This window comes from Hirundo rustica, chromosome 11, assembly GCF_015227805.2.
Source record: "Hirundo rustica isolate bHirRus1 chromosome 11, bHirRus1.pri.v3, whole genome shotgun sequence".
Classification (NCBI taxonomy): Eukaryota; Metazoa; Chordata; class Aves; order Passeriformes; family Hirundinidae; genus Hirundo; species Hirundo rustica.
This window is the reverse complement of record NC_053460.1, coordinates 3,807,872-3,828,794: the sequence shown is the minus strand read 5'-3', so window position 1 is coordinate 3,828,794 and position 20,923 is coordinate 3,807,872. Positions and strand designations below refer to the sequence as shown.

General features: G+C 40.1%; 1 protein-coding gene across 5 annotated transcripts in view; it reads left to right on the top strand.

Annotated features, from left to right (window-relative positions):
• The window catches only part of CDH13 (cadherin 13), a 451,300-nt gene that overhangs the window by 312,325 nt on the left and 118,052 nt on the right, over positions 1-20,923 (top strand). For 4 of the 5 annotated variants that reach the window (XM_040075801.2, XM_040075800.2, XM_040075799.2 and 1 more), the window contains exon 7: positions 2,640-2,818. In XM_040075801.2, coding sequence (XP_039931735.1) covers positions 2,640-2,818 — 179 coding nt within the window. Of the gene's footprint in view, positions 1-2,639; positions 2,819-14,308; positions 14,386-14,471; positions 14,623-20,923 lie in introns of those variants that run through there. The other variant, XR_005702749.2, reaches the window with a different exon arrangement.

The following is a 20,923-nucleotide window of genomic DNA, read 5'->3' as shown; positions in this document are numbered from 1 at the left end:
TGATTGCAGGGAACAAGATAATGTCTAGTGAGTTGAAAGGTTAAAGAACTGCAGCTGGCAAATCAGAATCAGATTCAGCCATTGTGTTAAGCCAGTTCTATGCCAGAGTAACAAGAGATTAGGGGATTTAAATCAGATCTTAAAATTTGCATGTGCCTTTCACTATTTTATCATCAGAAATATTTCAGTAGGACAACTGTATAAATAGGATTTCTACTGTAATATGTATTGTAATAACTTTCTAAGTCTCTGTTGAGCATCAACTCATCTAATAGATTAATAATAACAACATCTGTGAATTCATTCAAAATGTTGTCTATGGTACTTGAGTATGGCACCTTATTAAAGTGCATTCTTCAGGAAACCATTGTGTGCTGAAACCTATTTAGTTTCACATGAACTTGGGCACTCTTTAAGATCCCTTGGAGATTTGCCTTAGTCCTTATTTATTTCATTGAAACCTTGTGATTGGGAGGCCCTTGTGAAGCATGTTAGCTAACCCTGATGTAAAAAAAAATCTTCTCAAAAATGTGACAAATTTCTAAAAACAGCGCATTGTGTTGTACTTGTGAAAAGAGGGTGAATCTTAATTCATCAAAAAATAAAGTAGTTCTTTTCTCCCTTTTCTTTTGAACCACTCTCACACAAAGTAGGTGAAAATATCAGGGCTGGGATCATCTTGTAACATCGGAAAACATGGCACAGTATCCAGTGGTAAGCTTCTTTTTGAGCTCTCTGACCTTTAATCACTGCTGAATAAAACCAACATGCTGTCAGGTCTCTGTTATTTTTCTCAAGGGGGTAACTCTGCCCAAAGTAGCAATGAAATAAAACCTTTGAGAGCTTATATTCAAGGTCACTACAAGAAGAGGCAACACTTTATACTCTGGCAACTACAACAAAAGAGGAAAAAAAAAAAAAAAAGATATGTATCTAAACAAGCCAGCTGAGTTTGTTTAACAGTGAACAGGCAGTTGTTGTATCAGTCTATACATGAGACAGAGTTTGTTTTTATTTTTACCACAATATTTCATTTTTATTTGATTTTTTAAATCCAAGACCTTCAGAAAGAAAACAAACTCACTGTACATGAGTGATACATATTTGTGTTATTGAGGCTCTTGCAACCTAATATCTCGTCTGTATCAGGTTTTTAATCTCTTCATTTCGCCACAGAAGTCTCTGTGAGAACTGAAAACAGATCCTATGGTCTTACAGATCTGTAAGAAGAACAGATCTGTCTTCAGATCTGTCTGAAGAAAGGAAGATACTGTCTTTTTGTTGATCATGGTAGTTTGAAATAATACTTTCCCAGTCTGTGGGGAAAAGAAAGGATGAGTTCCCACAGAGGAATTAATCTGTAATGAAGAATTGTGGCTCACTCTGGCACACACATGAGATAATGGTGTCAGTGCAAAGTTCCTTCAATGGAAATGGTGTAGATCATGGAATCTGATAAATTGCTTCAGCTGGGATTTTTAGTCCAAAAATTGGATTCCTTCCTAGATTCCTTGCTCTATATTTTGCTAATATCTCACACTGATCTGTTACTTAACATTACCTATTGAAATGAATTTCTTGATTTGATCATGGCTTTTTAGTTATTTGGTAGAATCTCATTCTCTCTTGAGCTCAGTATTACCAGAAACATTTAATCCTGCTGTGACCATATATTATTTAGTTAGATTGCTTTTCAAACTGATGCTTACCTTTACAATTACAGATGAACTGATGAAGAATTCATCAGGTCTCGGGGTGAGGATGTCACAGTTCAGCCCAGGTGTCTCATTACACCCTTTTTTGTTTCTCAGTGTACTGTACAAAGCTGATAAAATGCTGACAGAATTTTGCAGGCTGTCTCAGCCTCTGGGCTGCATGTCTCAGAGAGAGGAAAATCCTTCACCCAGGGAGGCAGAATGCGCTCACCTTGCTAAGCACAGGACTGTCAGCAGCTTACTCCTCTCTCTATTGACTGTGGTGAAGAAGCAGAGGGAGGTTTTTCCTCTGCACAGCTTTTAGGAATCTGTGCAGGGAACTGCATTTCCCTTATTGCACTCAGCAGCAGAACTGTGAGCTCAGGGAATTTCCTGTCAGAGAAACCTTGAGCCCCACTGGAAGGGCAGTGGGGCAATAGAGATGGGGGGGCATATTGTTGTCCATAAAATGAGCTCATAAATTTGTACAAATTGAAATTAGAACAATGTAGGCTTTAATAATTACAACATTTCCTATTGACAGAAATGACATCAAACACATTTTGAACTGCAACACTTTACCATGCAAATAGAGATCTTCCTGCTATTTCAGTGTTGTTGTTTTCATTGTAGCCATCTGTGGACTTTCTGCCTGCAGAATTTAAAGTGGAAGAGATACACCTGTAGTTCATGTAGTGAAATGCAATTACTATGGATGGCTTCAAAGCAGAGAGAGATAGGGAATTTGTGTTAGACCACAGGAGTCTTCTGTTGGCTGAGTAACGAGTAAAGATAATACGAACACAAGTACAACCTAAATATCAGGTGGAGCTACTTGGTGGTGTTGATGAAATATTTGCAGATTGAACCCCCCTGGCTGTCCAGGCAGCCCAGTTTGCTCAGCTCTCTTTGCTCAGTGCCTGCTGTGTGTGCCCCTCTCCCCAGGAACCACCGTGATGCGCATGGCAGCGTTCGACGCCGACGACGCCAGCACGGACAACGCCCTCCTGCGCTACAACATCCTCAGACAGACGCCCACCAAACCCTCCCCAAACATGTTCTACATCGACCCAGAGAAGGGAGACATTGTCACCGTGGTGTCCCCGGCACTGCTGGACCGCGAGGTAAGGGAGCGCTTTCCTGTCTCCAGTCTCGTGGTTTGATGGTCGTGCCTCTAATCTTCTTCTGCGGTGTGAGAAGAGGTTCTGAGCGTTGCTGTGTGGGGATCCAGATGCTCGTTTTTGGGGAGTCTTTTAAGGGTTTTGGTTTTTTTCTCACTTAGTTCTAAGAAGTCCTAAGCTCTGATCAGTGTGTATAAATCCAGTAGTTCGTCATTTCTGTGCAAGACGATGGGAAACGGGTTTGCAGAGAATTCTCAAAGCCTGGCAGAAGGCTCACACAGTCTCATGCAGCTGTATGCAAACTCTGAGATAAAGTGTGTTGACTTAAAAGCACCATGGAATAGGACAGGCGTTGTTGAGAGAGAAACTGAACCGGAAACAAGTCTCAAATATGACCTTGCAAATAGACCAGAAACTTTGGAGAAATAGAACTGTGGAAGATATATTGTAGTAGGACCCATGAGGGGTATTTTTAGATTATTGGCTTAAAGGCATTAACAGCATTGTGTGGCAAAAGCTGATAGGCTAAGAAACACTTATAACATTTATAATTATAATGCCTATAATTACAATTAATTAGGAAATAGTTTGACTTCTGATTGTGATGGCGTGAATTGTAACCTCTGTACTGTCTCACCCTTCTAATGAGACTGAAAATAGAATAAAAGTCTTTGAAACACCTCTCAGGAGCCCCTTCTCTGGGTCAGAAAAGCGGTTTATCCAGCACAAGACATTGAATGTTGTGTGGTGAGAGAGATCTCAGGATTAAGTGGAATTCAACTTAGAGTTAGTAATTGACACCCAGAGCTAATTGTGCATACAGCTCACTCTGAGATTATTAGTTTAGTCTCCATATCTTTCCTAGAGTACTTCTATGAGTGGACTTAATGAACTAATTAACTTGGTACGCCATAGCCAAAAAAAAAAAGAAAATACAAAAAGGTGTTGGAAAGGAACAGGTAATCCTCGTGTGGCTTTAAGGTGAATTGCCATAGCACCGAAATCTATGCTTATAGCAGATCATTAACATTAAGAGAGCATAAATTGATGGCAAAGAAAGCTTGGGTATGATCATTTAATGTTCAGGAGATAATAAAGTGGAGGCAATCTGTTAATCCAAAGGTTTAGATACCAGAATATATAAAACCTTGGCACCAAAAAGAGTTACTCTAAATCACAATTTCCTTTGATGAAGTAGCCTTGAGTGCTCTTAGATTCCTGGAGACACCCAAATTCTGTTCTTGCAGGATGTTTCAGGGATGTGCTGAGTCACTGGGCTTGTCTTCTGAGTCGATTAGACTCAGGACTGTCCAAAGTTCTCAACATTCAGCACATTATTTTTCATTTTACCAGATGAAAATGCTGCTCATACCCTTCCCTTTCTAGGTGGGTAGATTTTTTTTTTTCTACAGGCTTTTCCAACAGCAAGAATTCCATGGGTAAATCAGGCCAGGCACACAGTGCAGTAAAACTAAGGGTGAAACTAAGGTCTGGGCCTGTAGGTCTGTGTTTTCAAGTTTAAAGAGATTCTAATTTTATTCTTATTTGGGTGGCTCGCCACAGAATGGTGCCTAAGTTAAAGTTTATAAAGTCACTACCTTTTGTCCCCTCAAGTTTCCCTTCCAAATTAATTGTTTCAGTTCAAAAGCTTTTTACTGTGTTCTAAAGACAGTTTCATGAATTTTTTTATTCCTCATAGATAACCATTCCCCAGATTAAACCAATTTACTCAAAATTAGAAAATCAATGGAAAGGAATGACCATGGCTGCTTTTCTCAGTGCCTTCCACAGGTCACTGGTGATTCATGAAATAATGATGATGTGTCCATGCAAGAAACCTGGCCTCAGTCGAATGGCTGTTATGGCTGGGTAGTATATCCTGAGAGCAGAATTCCTCATGATTTTTAACAATAATCAGTTCCGTACCTTTACTTTGAAGGTGACATGACAAGCTGTGATCTGTTGAAATTCCAGAGGGATTTTTGTTGTTCCAAATCTGAGTGGTTTACAAGCCAAATCCTAGGACTGTGTACAATTTGAACACTAAAATTAAGGATTGTCTGTGGTTAAAATCCAGTCTCACCATGTCTTGTCAGAGGAAAGGCTTGGGGAAAAGGATATTTCCTGTTTTTTCTCAGGAGGCTTTTTGCTGTCTGTCATCTTTGTGGGTTCAGCCTCTTCCCCTTCCTGCCCATATGTCTTGAGTAGAAACTGGTAGTCAGGCCTCCTTTTTCAGACCTGCAGAGATGCCATCCATGGCTAAAGATGTGCAACTTCTATTTTTAACCATAATTGCAGCTTTTATAGCCAAGCCGCCTAATGATGTTCTTCTGGGAAAAAAAAAAAAAAAAAATCTGGGTACTAATTTAATATTGATGTTATTTATATAACCTTTATGTATTTCTGTGTGGCTCATGGAATTGAATTATTATAAAAAATTGTTCTTGTAGGGTGGGGACAGAGGGGAGTAAGTCGTGGAGGAGGAAATGTCTGAGTAGTTCAGGAGGAAGAAATGTCTGCCTGTATTCCTGCTTGGGGAATAAGGCGTCGACACATCACCAGGATGGAATGAGTGGTTTTCTGGAAAGGTGCTGGGCTGGAGGGGGTTCCATGTGCCATTCCTCTGCAGGATAGCTGCTGGTGTGATTGCTTGATTTTTGGGAACCTCTGTAAACCTTAAATGCTTTGGCTCCTTGTCACAATCCTGGATGAAATGAGTTGTAGAAACATGGGAGGGGGAAGTGTTCTCTCCCCTGAAAGCCCTGCTGGAAACACCAGAGGACACAAACTGGAGACTGGGGACAAAATCTTCACGAAGGAGAATTTGTGAGACAGGAATGGTTTAATCTCAGCAATTCTTGCTTTTCATGGTGTCTCAGAGGACAATGAGCTATAGTAGACACACAGAGGAAGTAGCAAACACTTCCAGCGGGTTTGCCACTGCTTGGAAAAGAGAATGGATGGGGAGAGCAGCCCAGCTGATCCTCTTTGGTGCCTGGGATTTGAGTCAGCAGCAATTGCAGGTGTAGCTCCTGAAGACACACACAATCTGTATAAGGAGTGAGGGGAAAAAGAGATTGTTCTGGGGAATTCCGCTGCAAAAACTGGTCCTGGTGAACCTGATTATCCATGATTTCCAGTCCAAACCTGCAGCTTCTCCTAGGTGTTATTTAAACGTTTAATTTGGTCAACAACTGCCTGTGATTGTAGGTGTAATCTTTAAAACTGTAGCAGTCTTAGACACCTATTTTCCATCTCTCTGTAATATTTACCACTGCTTGGTCCTTGATGCTTTTGGGAAACTCTCTGCTGCATTTAAGACAAAATAGCTGAATATATAAATTGTTTGAGGGGTGGTCTTAGTCTTTTATTTTTTTTTTTTAATTTTTTTTTTTTTTTTTTTTTTTTTTTTTTTTTTTTTTTTTTTGGTACTTTTTTTTTTCAAATTTGTGCAGCAGAGGGAACAGGACCCTGGAGGTTTTTCTCAGTGGGAGACACTGAGACGTGGGCACAGAAAACTTCTGTCAGGTTTTGCCCATACTGCATAGTCCATATTGTCTCTCCAAGCTTCAGCATTTCCAGAAAAGGAGCTATGGCATAGCCTAGAAATTCTTGTTCCAGGGCAAAGAATCAAAATACAGGTATTTACACTAAAAATAAATAAAGTTTGGGCATCTAAAGAGCTTTTAAATTCAATGATATATGTAGGAGAATCTCAGTATGTATTTGTAAACATCTATGTTAATTATACTAAGAGATGAAAACGAAAGAATACTTTTATTTCTAAAGAATAAATAGGAAGCAAAGTTGTTTCTAAGTAGACACTTTTAAAACAAAACAAAATTTAAGAGGAGAAAGGAAAGAATTAACTTTTTTTCTAGTCAACTCCATCTATGCATCTTTGCTATGCAGGATCAGCATCAGATTTTTATTTTATTTTTTTTTTTTTTTTAATTCCTAAAAGCCTTCAAAATTTCTTTATCTGTGGCTCTCATTTCTTAAGTCTGTTGCTAAATGTGGATTTTGGAGACGAGGATGCTCCGTGTTAGGAATTGCCTGGGTGTTTTATGGAGCAGAGATGGAAGGTGGAGCTGCTTTGGAGCTGTTTCCATACTGGAGGATCCCCTACACCAAGTCCTTCTGTCCTGTGTGCACAAAAAGGGTGTGAGGAACCCCCAGGCTCCCCCCGGCTGAGGGAATGCACAGCGAGGGGTTTGTATTTACACACCGGCAGAATTTTTCATTTATAAATTTTTTAGGTCCAAAATTGTTTCCAAAAGTGCATGATCCTGGGGGGTTAAAGCAAAACTCAGGTAATTTCTCAAAGAACATCCATTTTCATTTTCAGAAGGCAGGTAAGGACACATTTTTGAAGATTAATGTGGGTTGTTTTTGGTTTGGGTTTTTTTTTTCTTGTGGGAGTCAGGCATCCTTGGATGTGTCAGTAATAAAGATTGAAGAGTGTTAGGGGGCAAATTATACCTCCAGGTATCGGTTGGAGAATACATTTTGATTCATAAATTCAGAGGAGAAGGATGCCCTCCATCAAAGTATATGGTCTAAATGACACAAAATAGAGCACAACAGGGAAAGAGAGCAAAAAAGCAAGAAAAACAGGGGGAGGGGAAGAAGTTGGAAAGAAACCTTGAGAAAATGTCCTAAATTTCAGGGATGGAGACTCCAGTTGAAAGTGACACTTCCCTGCAGTGAGAGGAAAATAATGTTCCTCGCGTGCATAACTGAAGAAAACACTCGTGGTCCTGTCGAATCAGCTCTGAAATTTCCTTTATGAGTCAGGAAATGGATTTTCTGCTTGCCCACAATGCTGTTTTGCCAGTGTTACAGACCCTTCTGCTCTATAGGAATGTAACTGTGGTTTGGATAAGCTTCATGACTAAAGCACTAAAAGAAAGCTGTCACCACAGTTGCTTAAGGGAAATATTTACTTCTCACAGTTTGAGAAGTAACCTGCTTTTGATAGGAACTGCTGTGCCTAATTTGAGTTAAAGCTAACAAATGGTTTGAGCTGTCTGCTGCACACTGATGTGTGTGCTGGCACACGTTTTTTAAACACCTCAAGGAAACCAGTTCAAGTGCTCTGTGGTTGTGAGAGGCCCTGGGCTAGACTGGGGTGAGTGGAATGTGTGTTCTGCCCTGGGCTCACACTGATGGGCTTCCACAAGCTCAGGAAGCAGCTGTGGTGTTCTGTCACCATTTGAACCAATCTTGGTGCATCATTCTGCTGCGGTTTGAATCATAAACACCTTTTCCTTTCTTTATGACTTGGGAAAATGGAGCTGAAAGCCTTTTTCCATAATCTGTGAGAAACCTGGGGTTACATCAGCCCACAGTGCCTGTGTTGGTGTGAGCTGTTCAAGTAACAGCGAGGGTTTGTGGTCTGGAGCATCTTCTGATGAGGGGATCTGGGCCTGGCTGCTCTGGAGAAGGGAAGGCTGAGAGGGGCTCCCATCGATCCTTAGAAATATCCCTAAGGTGGGTACCAAGAGAATGGTCCCAGACTCTTTTCAGTGCAGCTGCAGTACAAGGAACAATGGCCGTAAACTAAACCACAAGTTCCACCTCAACATGAGGAGGAACCTGGAGGGAGCAGAGCCCTGGGACAGGGAGAGTGTGGAGACATCCCAACCCCACCTGGACACTTTTCTTGCTGAATGGAACAGCATTCCTGCCTCGGCACAGCCTTGGACTGGACAATGTCCCGAGGTCCCAACCCTATTTTATGACCCTGCAACGGTCAGCTGAACCTCCCTCTTAACCAAAGGCTCTGTGATTTAAACCACAACTGGAGCAAAAATCAGATTATAACACCCAGCCAGGGCCTCTCCTGGCTGTGAGTGATGCATGGCTCCACAGTGGGTGGCAATTTTTCCAGTCAGCAGCAGCCCCCAATCCATATTCAGCAGCACACCGCCGGCGTGGAGCAGGGACAGAAATGTTCTTTACAGCATGAACCAGCTCTGCTGGCATGAATAAATCGCAGCACTCAGGTTCAGAGGGCTTAACTTCTCTGAATGGGGTAGCGGTGGGAAATAGAAAAATCTCGTCCGCTTCTGCATACGGACACCACCCTTTTTATTCATATTTTCCGTTTTGGAGATAGGTGTCTTAAGCAGTCAATATACTTATTACCTACTCGATCTAAATGCAAATGCTGAACCAACAGTGCACTCTCATTTTTAATGAAAAGATATTAATCTTTTCAGCAAATGCATTCCACATTTGATCTTCGTATTAACCTCTAAAATATTCATATTTACAGCAATTGTGGGAAAACATATACCTTGGAGCATATCAGCTCTGAGTTGGAATAATTGTATCATTTTGTCTTGTCTTCTCTGACAGAATTCCTGCTTGCACACCTTTAACTTGTTTTGCAGCAGGGTAAATTCTGGAGCTGAACCTCAGTTTCTATGGTTTAAGGGGTTTTAGTAACCGATATAGCAATATTTCATATTTCTTTCTGCTTAAAATACAAGATAAACAAAGTATGCACCATTTCCCCTTGGTTAATGCATTTCTTACATTCTGATTCTGATGCCTGTAAACATAAGCAGGAGAGGGTCTTGAGTCAGAAGAAAACTGAAGGGCCTTTGGTCTCTTTTCAGAGAATAGTCCATCGCCCATCATATCTGAAATATTAGAAATGGGGAGGAAAAAAATCTTCCAATTATAATGTTACTTAATGAAAAAAGGACAGAGAGATTGAAAGTGCTTCTTAGTGAGATGCAAAATCATATTTAAAGTTAATTTTATGAAGTATTTTTCAGTATTTGGGCTTAAATGTCTGCAGTGAGGAAAAAATAAAAATCTTAGTTTACCAGTAATTCTTAGCTTGATTCTTATTACGTTTTTGATGAGGAAGCTCATTAACCTGTTCTTGAATCCTGAAAGAAGCTGTGCAAAGGAGAAATAAAAGTAAAAATTATATGTCAAAATATGAGTAGTATGATTCAGATTACAAACAGACAGGAAAAGCTTCTATTGAGAGAACATGAGAGAATATGTATGTTCATTTTAAAAAGTCTGATCTGTTTGGAGCTCTAGTGGCAGAATCTTTCCTCACAGTGTTAGATAATTTCTGCTTTCATTTAACTCAACACATGGCTTGATAGTCTGATTTTAAAAAATAAATAAATAATGCAAAACCACAAAGAACCAAAGAAAGGAAGAAAATTATCTGACAGTAATAGGACCAGAGTTTCTTTTCTGTAAAAATCTGTGAGGGATGAAGGTATCACACCAGGGGCTCACATGGAGCCATCCCAACACGATGTTCCTGTCTCCCCCTGGGTGGGGAATGCAACACCCAGACCCCAGATAAATCACTGGATGGCTTTTCTTCCCAACACGGAGCACATGTGAGAACCCCACCTCTGGAAAAAAGGCAGCCCTGGGATGGGCAAACACTGGGATGTCTTTGTGCATGAACAGCTCCCTGCAGAAGCTGCTGCTCGTACTCTGTGTTCTGCATTTACCTTTCCCACCAGAACAAACCCAGAGCCAAACCCTCTGGAGATGCCCTCAAACCCCACCTGGGCCCCTCTGTGTCTGCTGCAGCGCTGAGCTCTGGTTTGTTGGAAACATCTTTGCAGGTGGAATCCTCTGGCCACCACAGCCCCCGGGGCATCCTCCTGCAGCTCTGCTGGCCAACGCCCACCTGCAGGTGCTCCTTTATGGTTTCATCCAACACAATCTGGGATAATCTCTGGATGTCCTTGTCACATTTTTAACCTGGAGCTTGCAAGGGGGATAAATTAACACTTAGAGGCAGTGCTGCAGGGATATTTCCTTCCTCTCCAAGGAATCCCAAGATATCTCACAAAGGAAACTTCTTGCTTTGTCTGTGTTTCCCCTGACAAGAAGGGAAGAAGGACCACTCCTGATTCTTCATTAGGGTCTTGGATTTATTTCTTAGGTGGGCTACTGGCTCTTCATTCCCCAAGGGTGTTATGCACTTGTGATTCTGAGCTATTGAGGGCTCCAACCATCATTTTAACTCTCATAGTTTGCTTCCTGGAAAACCTCCACATTTCCCACAAGGTGATGTGAACATGACTTTTCAAACCTGCAGCTCTCTGTAGCTGCACTGAGAAATATTTATACTCTCCCTCTGATGTTTTGGGTTGGGAGTTTTGGTATCACTACCTCCTGTGGCAGATAGCTTCTGATCCTCTAGAAATGTCACTCATCCAAACATCCTGAATTTCTCTGACACTGATGTATTGCAGAGAGATTTTATAAAATATCATTTTCAAGGCACTCACAAAGAGTGACACAAAACATGATATCAGCTGCCCACAAATTTTGAATGGAGGCTGATAATGGAAATGTCTTTTTTTGGTGAGAGTTTCCTTATTTAAAATAAGGGAGAAATGTTAGCTTTATGGATGTTGAGATGTGAAAATCCCACTGTGACAAATGTGTGTCTAAGAAGGGAAAAGAAGTGGTGGACTTCGAATAAAAAAAACCAAAAAAAACAACTCAAGTTGCAGATTTTGCAGAGGAGCTGGTTAATTGCTGGATAGTTAATTGCTGAATGGTTGATTGCTGAATGCTAGCACCATTCTGCTAGAACTAATAGCATGACGCTCTTCAAAGGTCACCTGTGACTGAAGATAGTAAATCCTAGAAATTCAAGATTGGGGACGCACCACACATTTTGTAGGTGTTTGGGGCAGGGGTTTCAGTTCAGGGAGAGAGGTGGGTGAGTACATAAACAGAAAATTAAACTAAAAATTAATGTTTTCCGTTTAGACTAAGAGGTGCCAAAAGGTGAGAAAAATCTGAAAGGTTCTCACTGGCAATGTTTGTCAGCCCTTGCTTGGGGCTAAGGAATACAGCTCCAAAAGGCAGAAGTGTGTCATTATTGATTAATCCAAATTTTTCCTGAAAGTTTCCCATTTCCAAGCTGGTTTTGGTGGGTGGACAAGATGAACTTCCTCCTGTAGTAGAGTGGAGGTAGCACAGTTAATGCTTGGAAGCAAAACTTTTGAATATTTTATCCCCGAAGTCTGACTTCTTAACACAAGTATCAATATTTTCAGAAGGTTCAGTGCTGAAGAGAGCAGGAAGGAAAACATCTGAAAGTGGTCAGTATACAACCAGCATGAATCAAGTAGAGTTAGCACTGAAAATAAATGGAATTATTTCAAAGTCACTACAGGAATAATTGCTTAGTTTGGTGGAGTTGCAGCTTGGAGTACTTGGGACTCAACAAGAGTTATCCCAGAGGTGCTTCATCTGATTTTTTTTTTTTTTTTTTTTAACATGAAAAAGGTATTTTCAAATATGTTGGTGGTTACTTTTAGTTCTGCTAGGATAATTCCAATTTCCTAGTGTATCCTTTTGGGATAATTCCTCTAGGACCAATGGGATTCTATTTTTGATTCCCCAGAAGTCATCAGACAACAGACACATCTTTCTCATTTTATTTTCACTTTCTTTTATCTTTCCCGTTTTCTTATGACTTTCTATTTTTAGAGTGCATGTAGCAAAAAATCATTTAAAATATGCTGGTTTGTAGGAGATTGTATCTTAATGCCATCAATTGGGAAATTTCTTTCTCTCTAAATTCTACCCAAATTTAACTTTCTTTTGTGCTGGAGTATCTAATTACAATAACATTAATTAAATGTGTGTGTGTGTGTGTTCAACTTTTAGTTTTCAGTCTGCACTGTAGTGTTTTACAAAACTCTGTTCAAGGTTAAACCCTTCTTTGTCTACATAGATAACATTAATTTTTAGGTTTTTGTTTCTGTACTGAGTGCATCAATTAAAAGGTAATTTGAGAAGGCAGAATGTGAATAAATACTAGTCATGTTAATCAAATTCTCCTCTGCCTCACTTATGGACTGGAGGATCCACTGATGCTCCACTTGTAAAACATTCACAGAATTTTTTGCCTGATTGTTTTTAATTTTTGTATATTAAACAAATCTCAAAAATTGAAATCTTAATTAAAATACATCAGGAACATCCTAGTGAGACAGTGGCTGCCTCTGAGTCTGTTTTTGCTTGTAAATTACACCCATATTATGTACATTTAAACCCTTCAGAAGCTCCAAATCTGAGCCATAAATGAAGTCATTCAATTTTGTGGTGGATTAGAGTAGACACAAAGTTCCCTTCAGCACAGAGGGCCCAGCCTGGTTCTTTCTGCCCATTCTGTCCTTGTTGGATGCAGCTGAGAGTTTCCCAGGTGATGAATTTCCCCTTGCTGGAGGATCCCTGCATCCCCTGTCAACAATCACAGAGCTGCTGTTTGTGCCCCTAACTCAGTTCTGCTGATTATTTTTTACAGTTTGCTTGTGACATCTTTAACTTGATCTGTCTTGTGCTATGGCTTTTATTTTCTTTTTTCTTTTTTTTTCTTTTTCCTTTTTTTCTTTTCTTTTTTTTTTTTTTTATTTTTTTACCCCAAAGCAAACTTTATTTCCTTGAGAGGAAATCCATAAAGCATCATTCTCCCCGCAGAACAAGGATGAGCTGACTCCTTGGAGACCAGAGATAAATCACTTTTAAGGGAAGATATTGCTCACTCTGAAAAGTAATTTGTAAACACTTTAAGTTTGTGCCATATTATCCCACCATCCCCAAAGAGATACCTGCATCTAAAGTACTGAAATATGAATTCTCCCTTGTAGGCTGATGGTACAGGGAGCAGTATTTATGAATGGTGACTTTGGCAAACAGCATCTGATATCTTCAGAATATTTTGCCTGACCCTGCTCATTTAAGGACTTTAAGAATCCTGAGATGTGTGGTGGTGCCATGGCAGGGCGACTTCCAGCCTTTGAAATAGGAAATAATTCCATTAACAGTCATGCAAATATCCCAGCTTTAAGGAACTGCAACAGAGAAAAGGCCCCAAATCCAGCCTTTGCTTCCACAGCAAAGAGAAATAGTGAATTTTATTCCAAGTGTATTTCAACTTAATAAACATCTGTCTTGTGTATTTAAAACTGCCATTTCAGGATTGTAATTATATCATCTGAAAATAAGTCCTCCTCAAAAGAGAATTGAAGTGACAGGCTGAAGAAAATGAAACATGACGTTGCTCGTTCTCCTTTTGTCCTAGAGCTAAAATTTAAATTAATTTTCTTCTTCTTGTCAGAAAGTATTTTAATTGGAAATTACTTTTGATTGCAGTTTTCAGAGAGGAATGGGATCCTTCCCATTGTGTTGTTCAGTGTCTTCATAATATTTTACTAAATTAATCTTTGCTGATATTTTAAATAGTTGATAGCTGTGCTGGTAATTCTAAAGAAGGTAAAAATAACCCTGAGATAAATGTAAAGATTTTCACTTTTTTTTTGTTTCTTGCCACCTTTTCGTACTGATATGGTGTGTTTGTTGCCATAGTTACCTGCTTGTTGGGAGAAATGAATATTTGATAGTAGCAGTAACTAGACTGTAAAAATTAGATATGCTGCTTCAGTTCAATTTAGGTTTATCACACTTTTTTTTTTGCAGCTGAATTTTCATTATAAATGTTGAAGGGAAGTTGTAGACTCATATTCCTCTGGGAGCTACAAAGTCTCTGTAGCCCTGTAAGTTCATTCACACTCATTCCACAGCCCTCTGATGAACTAAAAGGTCCTAATTAAATTTTCTTCCAACATGCTTCAATTTTCAGTTTTCAGACCTCTTCTAATGGGCGCTTCTTCTACTAATATCTTCATCTCGATATCACAGAGGAGAACAGTTGCCATTCCATGGCCACCACAGGTGGTGGCTTTCTGTGCTGACACAGTGACCCAGCCTGGGAGGGACCAAACATGGGGATTTGGCCTAATCCCTCACTTCTGGATAACTTCTGCTTTGCCAAAATCCTTTTTTGACGCCAGGCAGTGGAGCTCCACACAGCTCAGGAATGCAGCTTTAAATGGCTATGCAGGCAGAAATTCAGGAGGAGCTGCTGAATGTTAGAGAGGGAGAAGATCTTCAGAACAATAAAGAAGAAAATGTGGTTTAATTAGAAAAATTCCAGGAATAAAGCAGTTTCTACTCTGACATTTAGCTCAGCACTGGCACCTCGCTGCCTGCAAGAAGATCTTTGGCAGGAAGGGTGACTTAAGGAGAAATGATGCCCTGAGTCACGCTGTCATGCAGGGCTGTGTCAGACAGAAGTGACAGAAATCCTGTTGGCTGCATTATCTTCCCTTGCTCTAATTTCTCTTGTCTCAGAAACTGAGACCCAGAGACAAACTCTGAATTGTCTCTGTGTGCTTTAATGGAGTCTGGATAAAATACATAACTCGTGGGAGAGACAAACTGGAGGGAGACCACGGTTTACCCAAGGGAGTTCTGCCTTTCCAGTGAGCCATTAGAGAGGTGGGAAGTGCTGAAATGCGGGAGGGAAGTGCTGAAATGAGGGAGAATTTTCAGGAGAATTTGTCAAAAATGCACTTCTCATATCTGGAAGCTCAGAGATTTCCACTAATGTGATTAACAGCTTGAGAAAACGAGGGAAAGGCTGTAAAATCTGTGCTGGTTGTAATAATGGTCTGATTTAGGCTTTCCTGAGGTAACTAATGAGAAATTCCTGAGGTGACAACTAGAAGGTCGTTGCCATTGATTTTTGCCTCGGAAGTTGCAGCAGGTCCAAGGCATCTGGGGGGGGTGGATTTGGAGAGAACAGGGCTTTTTGCTGGACTCTTGACTTCTCACCATGGCCTAATTATAACATTAAGGCATCATGTTCCTGCCTTGAAAGAGAAATAATCACCAGTTTCTGCAGACTGCTGCCTGTCAGGCTCGAGGGTGGCACTCTGGGACAGCAACGGGTAAAAGCTTTGCTTTTAGCAGCGTGGAGAGTGAAGAGATGGTTCTGAGAGCCTCCCAGGAGAAAACAGTGGGCATCACTTAGGAAAGTCCGGCACTTTAATACAAATTGGGCTTCTTTGATGTCTGTTGTGGGGTTTGTTTGTTTGTTTGTTTGTTTGTTTTTTCTTTTTTTTTTTTCTATGAGGAGTAGGAAGGTCTAGGTTTGATCAGAAAGTTTCAGAAGGTGTTCTGAGCCTGGCTCTGGCTGCACTGGGATGGAGCCGTGGGGCTGAGCAGAGCATGTGAAATATTATTTGCAGCAGTGGGGAGCCCTTCCCTACCCCATCAGCTCAGGATAATCCCCTTCCCAGCTCCCAACTTCCTCTCATTTACAGAGTTTGATCAATACAAATTTCTCCTTTTTCCGAGCATATGTAATGCCTGGCAGCTTATTTATTATCCTAATTTAAAGTTTGCATTAAACAACATTGCACCAACATTTCCAATGCACCCCCTACCCCAAAAAAAACCCGATAAAAACCCCAAATCACCAGCCAAGCAAACAGAACAAGGCTTCAGGAGTTGGACTCCATTCCATCCCGCAGCAGGCAAAAGCTGGCACCGTGCCGCCACTCTGCATTCTCTGTGCCCAGCTGTGACCCTGCAGAGTGCACTGATTTCCCCCTGAGTGCAGAACGACACAGCTGAAGGCACTTTCACCCCGTAAAAAATGTCCTCAGTACTGTCAAGGCTCTTCTTCCCCGGCCAGCCTGGGAAGGAATTTGTTTCCTACACAGAAAATTCCTTGAGCAATATCCTCGAGCTTTCAGGGGATTTGCCATCTTGCCTGATTTGTTAAGGGCTGCCTGAGTTTTTCAGAAGTGTCTTCAGGTAAGGGGAGTTCTTCAAAACTTCAGTTCTTTGAATGAACCAGATATAGGGAGGACTTGAAATTTATTGCCTGAAAGGGATCTTTTGAAGCATTGTGAACATATAGGTTTACATATATGTAAATCTATGTACGTATATCTGGTTGGTTCTCTGTTTTCTTGGTGATTTTTTTGGATTGAGAGTCCTTTGAAAGATATTTTATAGCTGGCTTGCCTTTAATTGGAAAATGGGGCATGGAATTTCATATGGTTTTGCTGGGAATATCATATCTCAGCATAAAAGCTCAATCCCATCACATGGAAAGGTGTAGGTGGAATTAAACCAGACTTCTACTAAAGCAGCTGCCTGTGGATTCTCTCAGCTTGGTTTGAGGAAGGAAGCACTATTAAAAAAAAAAAAAAATAAAAAAAAATCATGATTTGCATTGTGTAAATGAGCAGAATTTCTTTTCAGTTTTAAAGCAGGTCTTTGTCTCCTTTTGGGTGGGAGGAGCAGAATATTGAGTATTTGAGCTCAAAAAGTTTTAAAAGAAACTCCTGCCTTGTTAGGTGCTTTCCAGGAGGACCAGTGTATCAGCTTGTTATTTGTCCCCTGAAGTTTATATATCTAGTTTATCAGTTTATCTCCACGCGAGGCAAACAGGATTTGATTGCGTGATTTGGCATGTCAGTGTTATTTTTGGGAGGCACAGGGGAGTTTGATTTGATCTCAGTGACCTGCTAAGTTACTCCTACTTGAAGAAATGGGTTTAAATTAAACTGAGGATGTTCATTTCCAATAGATAAAGCAAGATAAGGTTTTCTTTTTTCATCCCAGAAATGATAGAAAGCAGTATGTAATTTTTGTTTTATGAAGACGGAAGACTGAAAACTGACGGAGATTTTGGAATATAAATTAAGAATTTAGATGGCATTTTGAGGAAATGGATAAGGAGAAGATGCTGTGTGCTTTAGTTTGAGTAAAATCTGTCCTTTTCCATCCTACCCAGGGAAGAAAAGTTTTGTAGTGTAATTCAGATTATTACTGATAAGTGTAATGGATCAAACAGAACATTCTAAGTTTCAATGAACAGGAGTGAGAAAGGTAACTTCCTCAACACTTTCCTATTCTCTGTGCAGCCCATCTCAGAAAATACTAGACTGTATCTTTAAAACAAATCATGCAATGCACCGCACAAAACATTCTGGAATATTTGATATCATTCAAGACATATTTTCCACTCGGTTATAAATATTGGAGGACACTGAGAAAGTGTTATAGCATTTTTGCATATAAATATATTTCCTATTTGTACATGGGCCTGCCAGTAACCACTCAAAGTTGCAACAGCTGATTTAAGACTTGCAGGCAAAAAGGAATCTCCTGCAAGTGGAAAGTGAAGGCTAAGAAATGAAATTTTTGTTAGAATTCTGGGAGAAAGTAATGAGTGAGGAAGAAAATGATAGCAAATAAGAATTGCTCAAGAATTGGTGAAAGGATTGAGAGTACTTAATTTAGATTTTTTAGCAAGATGTGTACTTGTACACTGAACGAGAAAAGCTGTGTTTGGCTCTGAAGTTCCACAAATGCCATGGATCTGTGACAGGCCAGACTGTGCTTAAAAACTTTCCATGGTGTGAAAACTTTCCTTCTCCTTGAAGAGGGATGACTGTGTTCACGAGGGATGACTGCATTCATCAACTACTGCAAAAAAAAAAAGGCAGCACAGGAAGGGTTGGAACTAAAAAGAGCCCAGGACAAATTTGGTTTTGCATGGTCATTTCCTCTCTCTGCAATGCTGCTGTGTGGATTTCAGCTATTGTGCAAACATCTGGAGAGGTACAATTATGTGTATTCAAAATCTCAGTTACTTGGATTCCGTTGGAAATAATTGTAGAAAATTTTGTGTTTTGGCTTTGACCTCATTGAGCACCCAAAAACCTCAGGAACTTATTTCTGTGGTCAGTGGATTTTGTTATCTAATAATCTCTGTCAGAGCAGAAAAGGACAACAATATCCATAGAAGATTAAAGATGAGGTTTCATCTGCAAAGAGACTCAACCAGTAACAGAACCCCCGGCTTTGGGTTTTGTCCCCTTGTAAAAAACTCATGGATTCTTCTCCTGCTGCTGTGAGCATCCATGGGTGTTAAATAAAATGTGCGTTAGGGAGAGCACATCCAGCTGCTGTTCCTGTTCCCTGTTTTGTTGTTGAACACTCTTACCAGGGTGCCAGGCTAACGCAGAACCACCCATTTGTCCTTTCCCCAAAATCCTGATTTTGGCAGAGGCTGACCAAGGAAAGCACCACTAAGATTTGTCTCTTTGTTCAGTCCTTTCCTGCGGTAGGGGAAACCTCAAATGGCCTCTGCACACGTCCATCTTTTCCTGGGTAATCCAGCTCTGGAGCAACCCTTCCTGTGGATCAGGAATTGTCTCCTCGGGAGGAGCAGAGACTGCTGTGCTGCTGGAACACTGATTTACTCCTCTGCTAACCCTTGTGTGCTTGATAACAAAGCACTGGGCAGCCAGAATGTCGGGAATTTATGTCTTGGGGTAATAACTGGATGGATGATGACAGGAAAAAAGAAAGATTATTTTTACTTAAAGCTGGTTTCTCATCTGCTTCTGTTTTCCCTTTTCTTCCAAAGTCCACGTCTGATGAGTAATACCTTTTCAGTGGCTCTGACCTTCTTGATGAATTTTTCTTTTCTAAAGAAACAACCTATATTTAAGTAAATTATGTATTTTTAAAATGTGTAAACTTTTTAACATCAGAAAGGTTAAAGAAAGAAGATAAACACTGAGGGGCTATGAATGCATTACTGAAATAATAAAACATACTTCAACTTTTCACTCTGGAATGCATTGGAGCCAAAGTGGGAAAAATAGAGAATAAGGATAGGGAAATTTTTAAAAGACTGTGAAGCACAAATTTATAATCCTTTAAATTGGAATTTTGGCTAATTCATTTGTGGAAATTGCATTTATGGATAACACGAATGGAACTGGGTGAAGGAAAATATCCAGGAACCTTTTCTTGCAAAGGTTAAACTATGAAATTCCTGTCTAAGAGAATGTTCATGGATATATTTTGGAGGAGAACAGAAAAAGCGCCAACAACTTCAATATATGTGCTTGAACAAAAAAAAAACCCCAAAACTACACAAAAAGCCATTTATGAACAGTATCCCAGTTAGGAAAAAAAAAAAAATAATTGGGTTTTAAAATCTTTTATTTCCTACATTTAGAGGTTTTTCAAGGCCAGGTTGGTCAGGGGTTTTTTTGTCTGTGGCTGTGATGGGAAAGGAAACAGGTGAAAAGCACCCCTGATATTTCTGAAGATCCCTGATGACTTTTGTGAGGAGCGGTTCCCTTCTGAAGATCCAGCTGTTTGGATAATAAGGTGCTATTTAAAGTCAGCACAAACTTCCCTCTATCTCTCTAGATAGCATCAGACTCTTGAAGTCTTTTAAAAGATATAAATTGAGCACTTCAGAAAAAAAAATGCAAATCAACAGATATAGCAGGGCAAAAGAATAGAAACAAGAAAGGGTTTGAAATGTGGTTTTAGCCACATTGTTTTAGAGTTATGAGTCATCTGAGCTTCTTCTCTGCCGTGGAAAATTGCTTCAGAAATTACTCCAGGCAGTTAACTCAAAAATCTCATTTGCAGATTTGTTCGTAGACTCACAACTCTTGATCGCATCTGCTCATTCAAAATGGACACTTAAAAAGTTCTTTGGGTTCAGTTCCAGCCTTTGAACTCAATCAAAGTGCAAGGTTTTTCTGAAGTATAGGCACAAATTGTAATGAAAATACTTATGAGGCTTGTATTAAGGACTACTTCCTGGCCCTCCTTTTGTGACCGTCAAACCAGTGGAAAAAAATAGATGGTGATGTCACTGAAAAGTAAAAATCTGGTAAAACCAGTGCCTGAAATCAGGATTTGCTTGACTCACGTAAAGAAAACCAGCAGATAAATAATATTTCAAGCTTCTAAAACCCTGTGGTGCACCATGAGAGATTCAGTGGAGACAGAAACCTTCTGGCATGTGCTTTGCTGCATGATGACCCCGTCCAGTGCTGCGGAGAATATTGCTGGGGTTATTGTTGAGGGTTATTTCTTTCTCCTCTTCTGGTTCCAAGCCACCCTGCAAAGATTTGCTTTGCTATTTGCAGTTAAAGATTTAAGAGAAGATTAGTCTGGAGGAAAATCCCTGAATTTTGTGGAATTCTTCTTTTTTTTTTTTTTTTGGTGGTGTTAAAAGTGCTGAATTTATTAATTTGCACCGAATATTGCTTTCTTTGGTTTGGTTTTTGGTGTTGTAAGCATGGGCTGGTGGTTTGATGGCCCACAGAGATGTGTCCAAGCCTGCCAGGAAGCCAAAAGCTCCTTTCCAGAAGCTCCACAAATCTCTGGCCCACTAAAAGCCCTTGGTAGTAGTTGTTT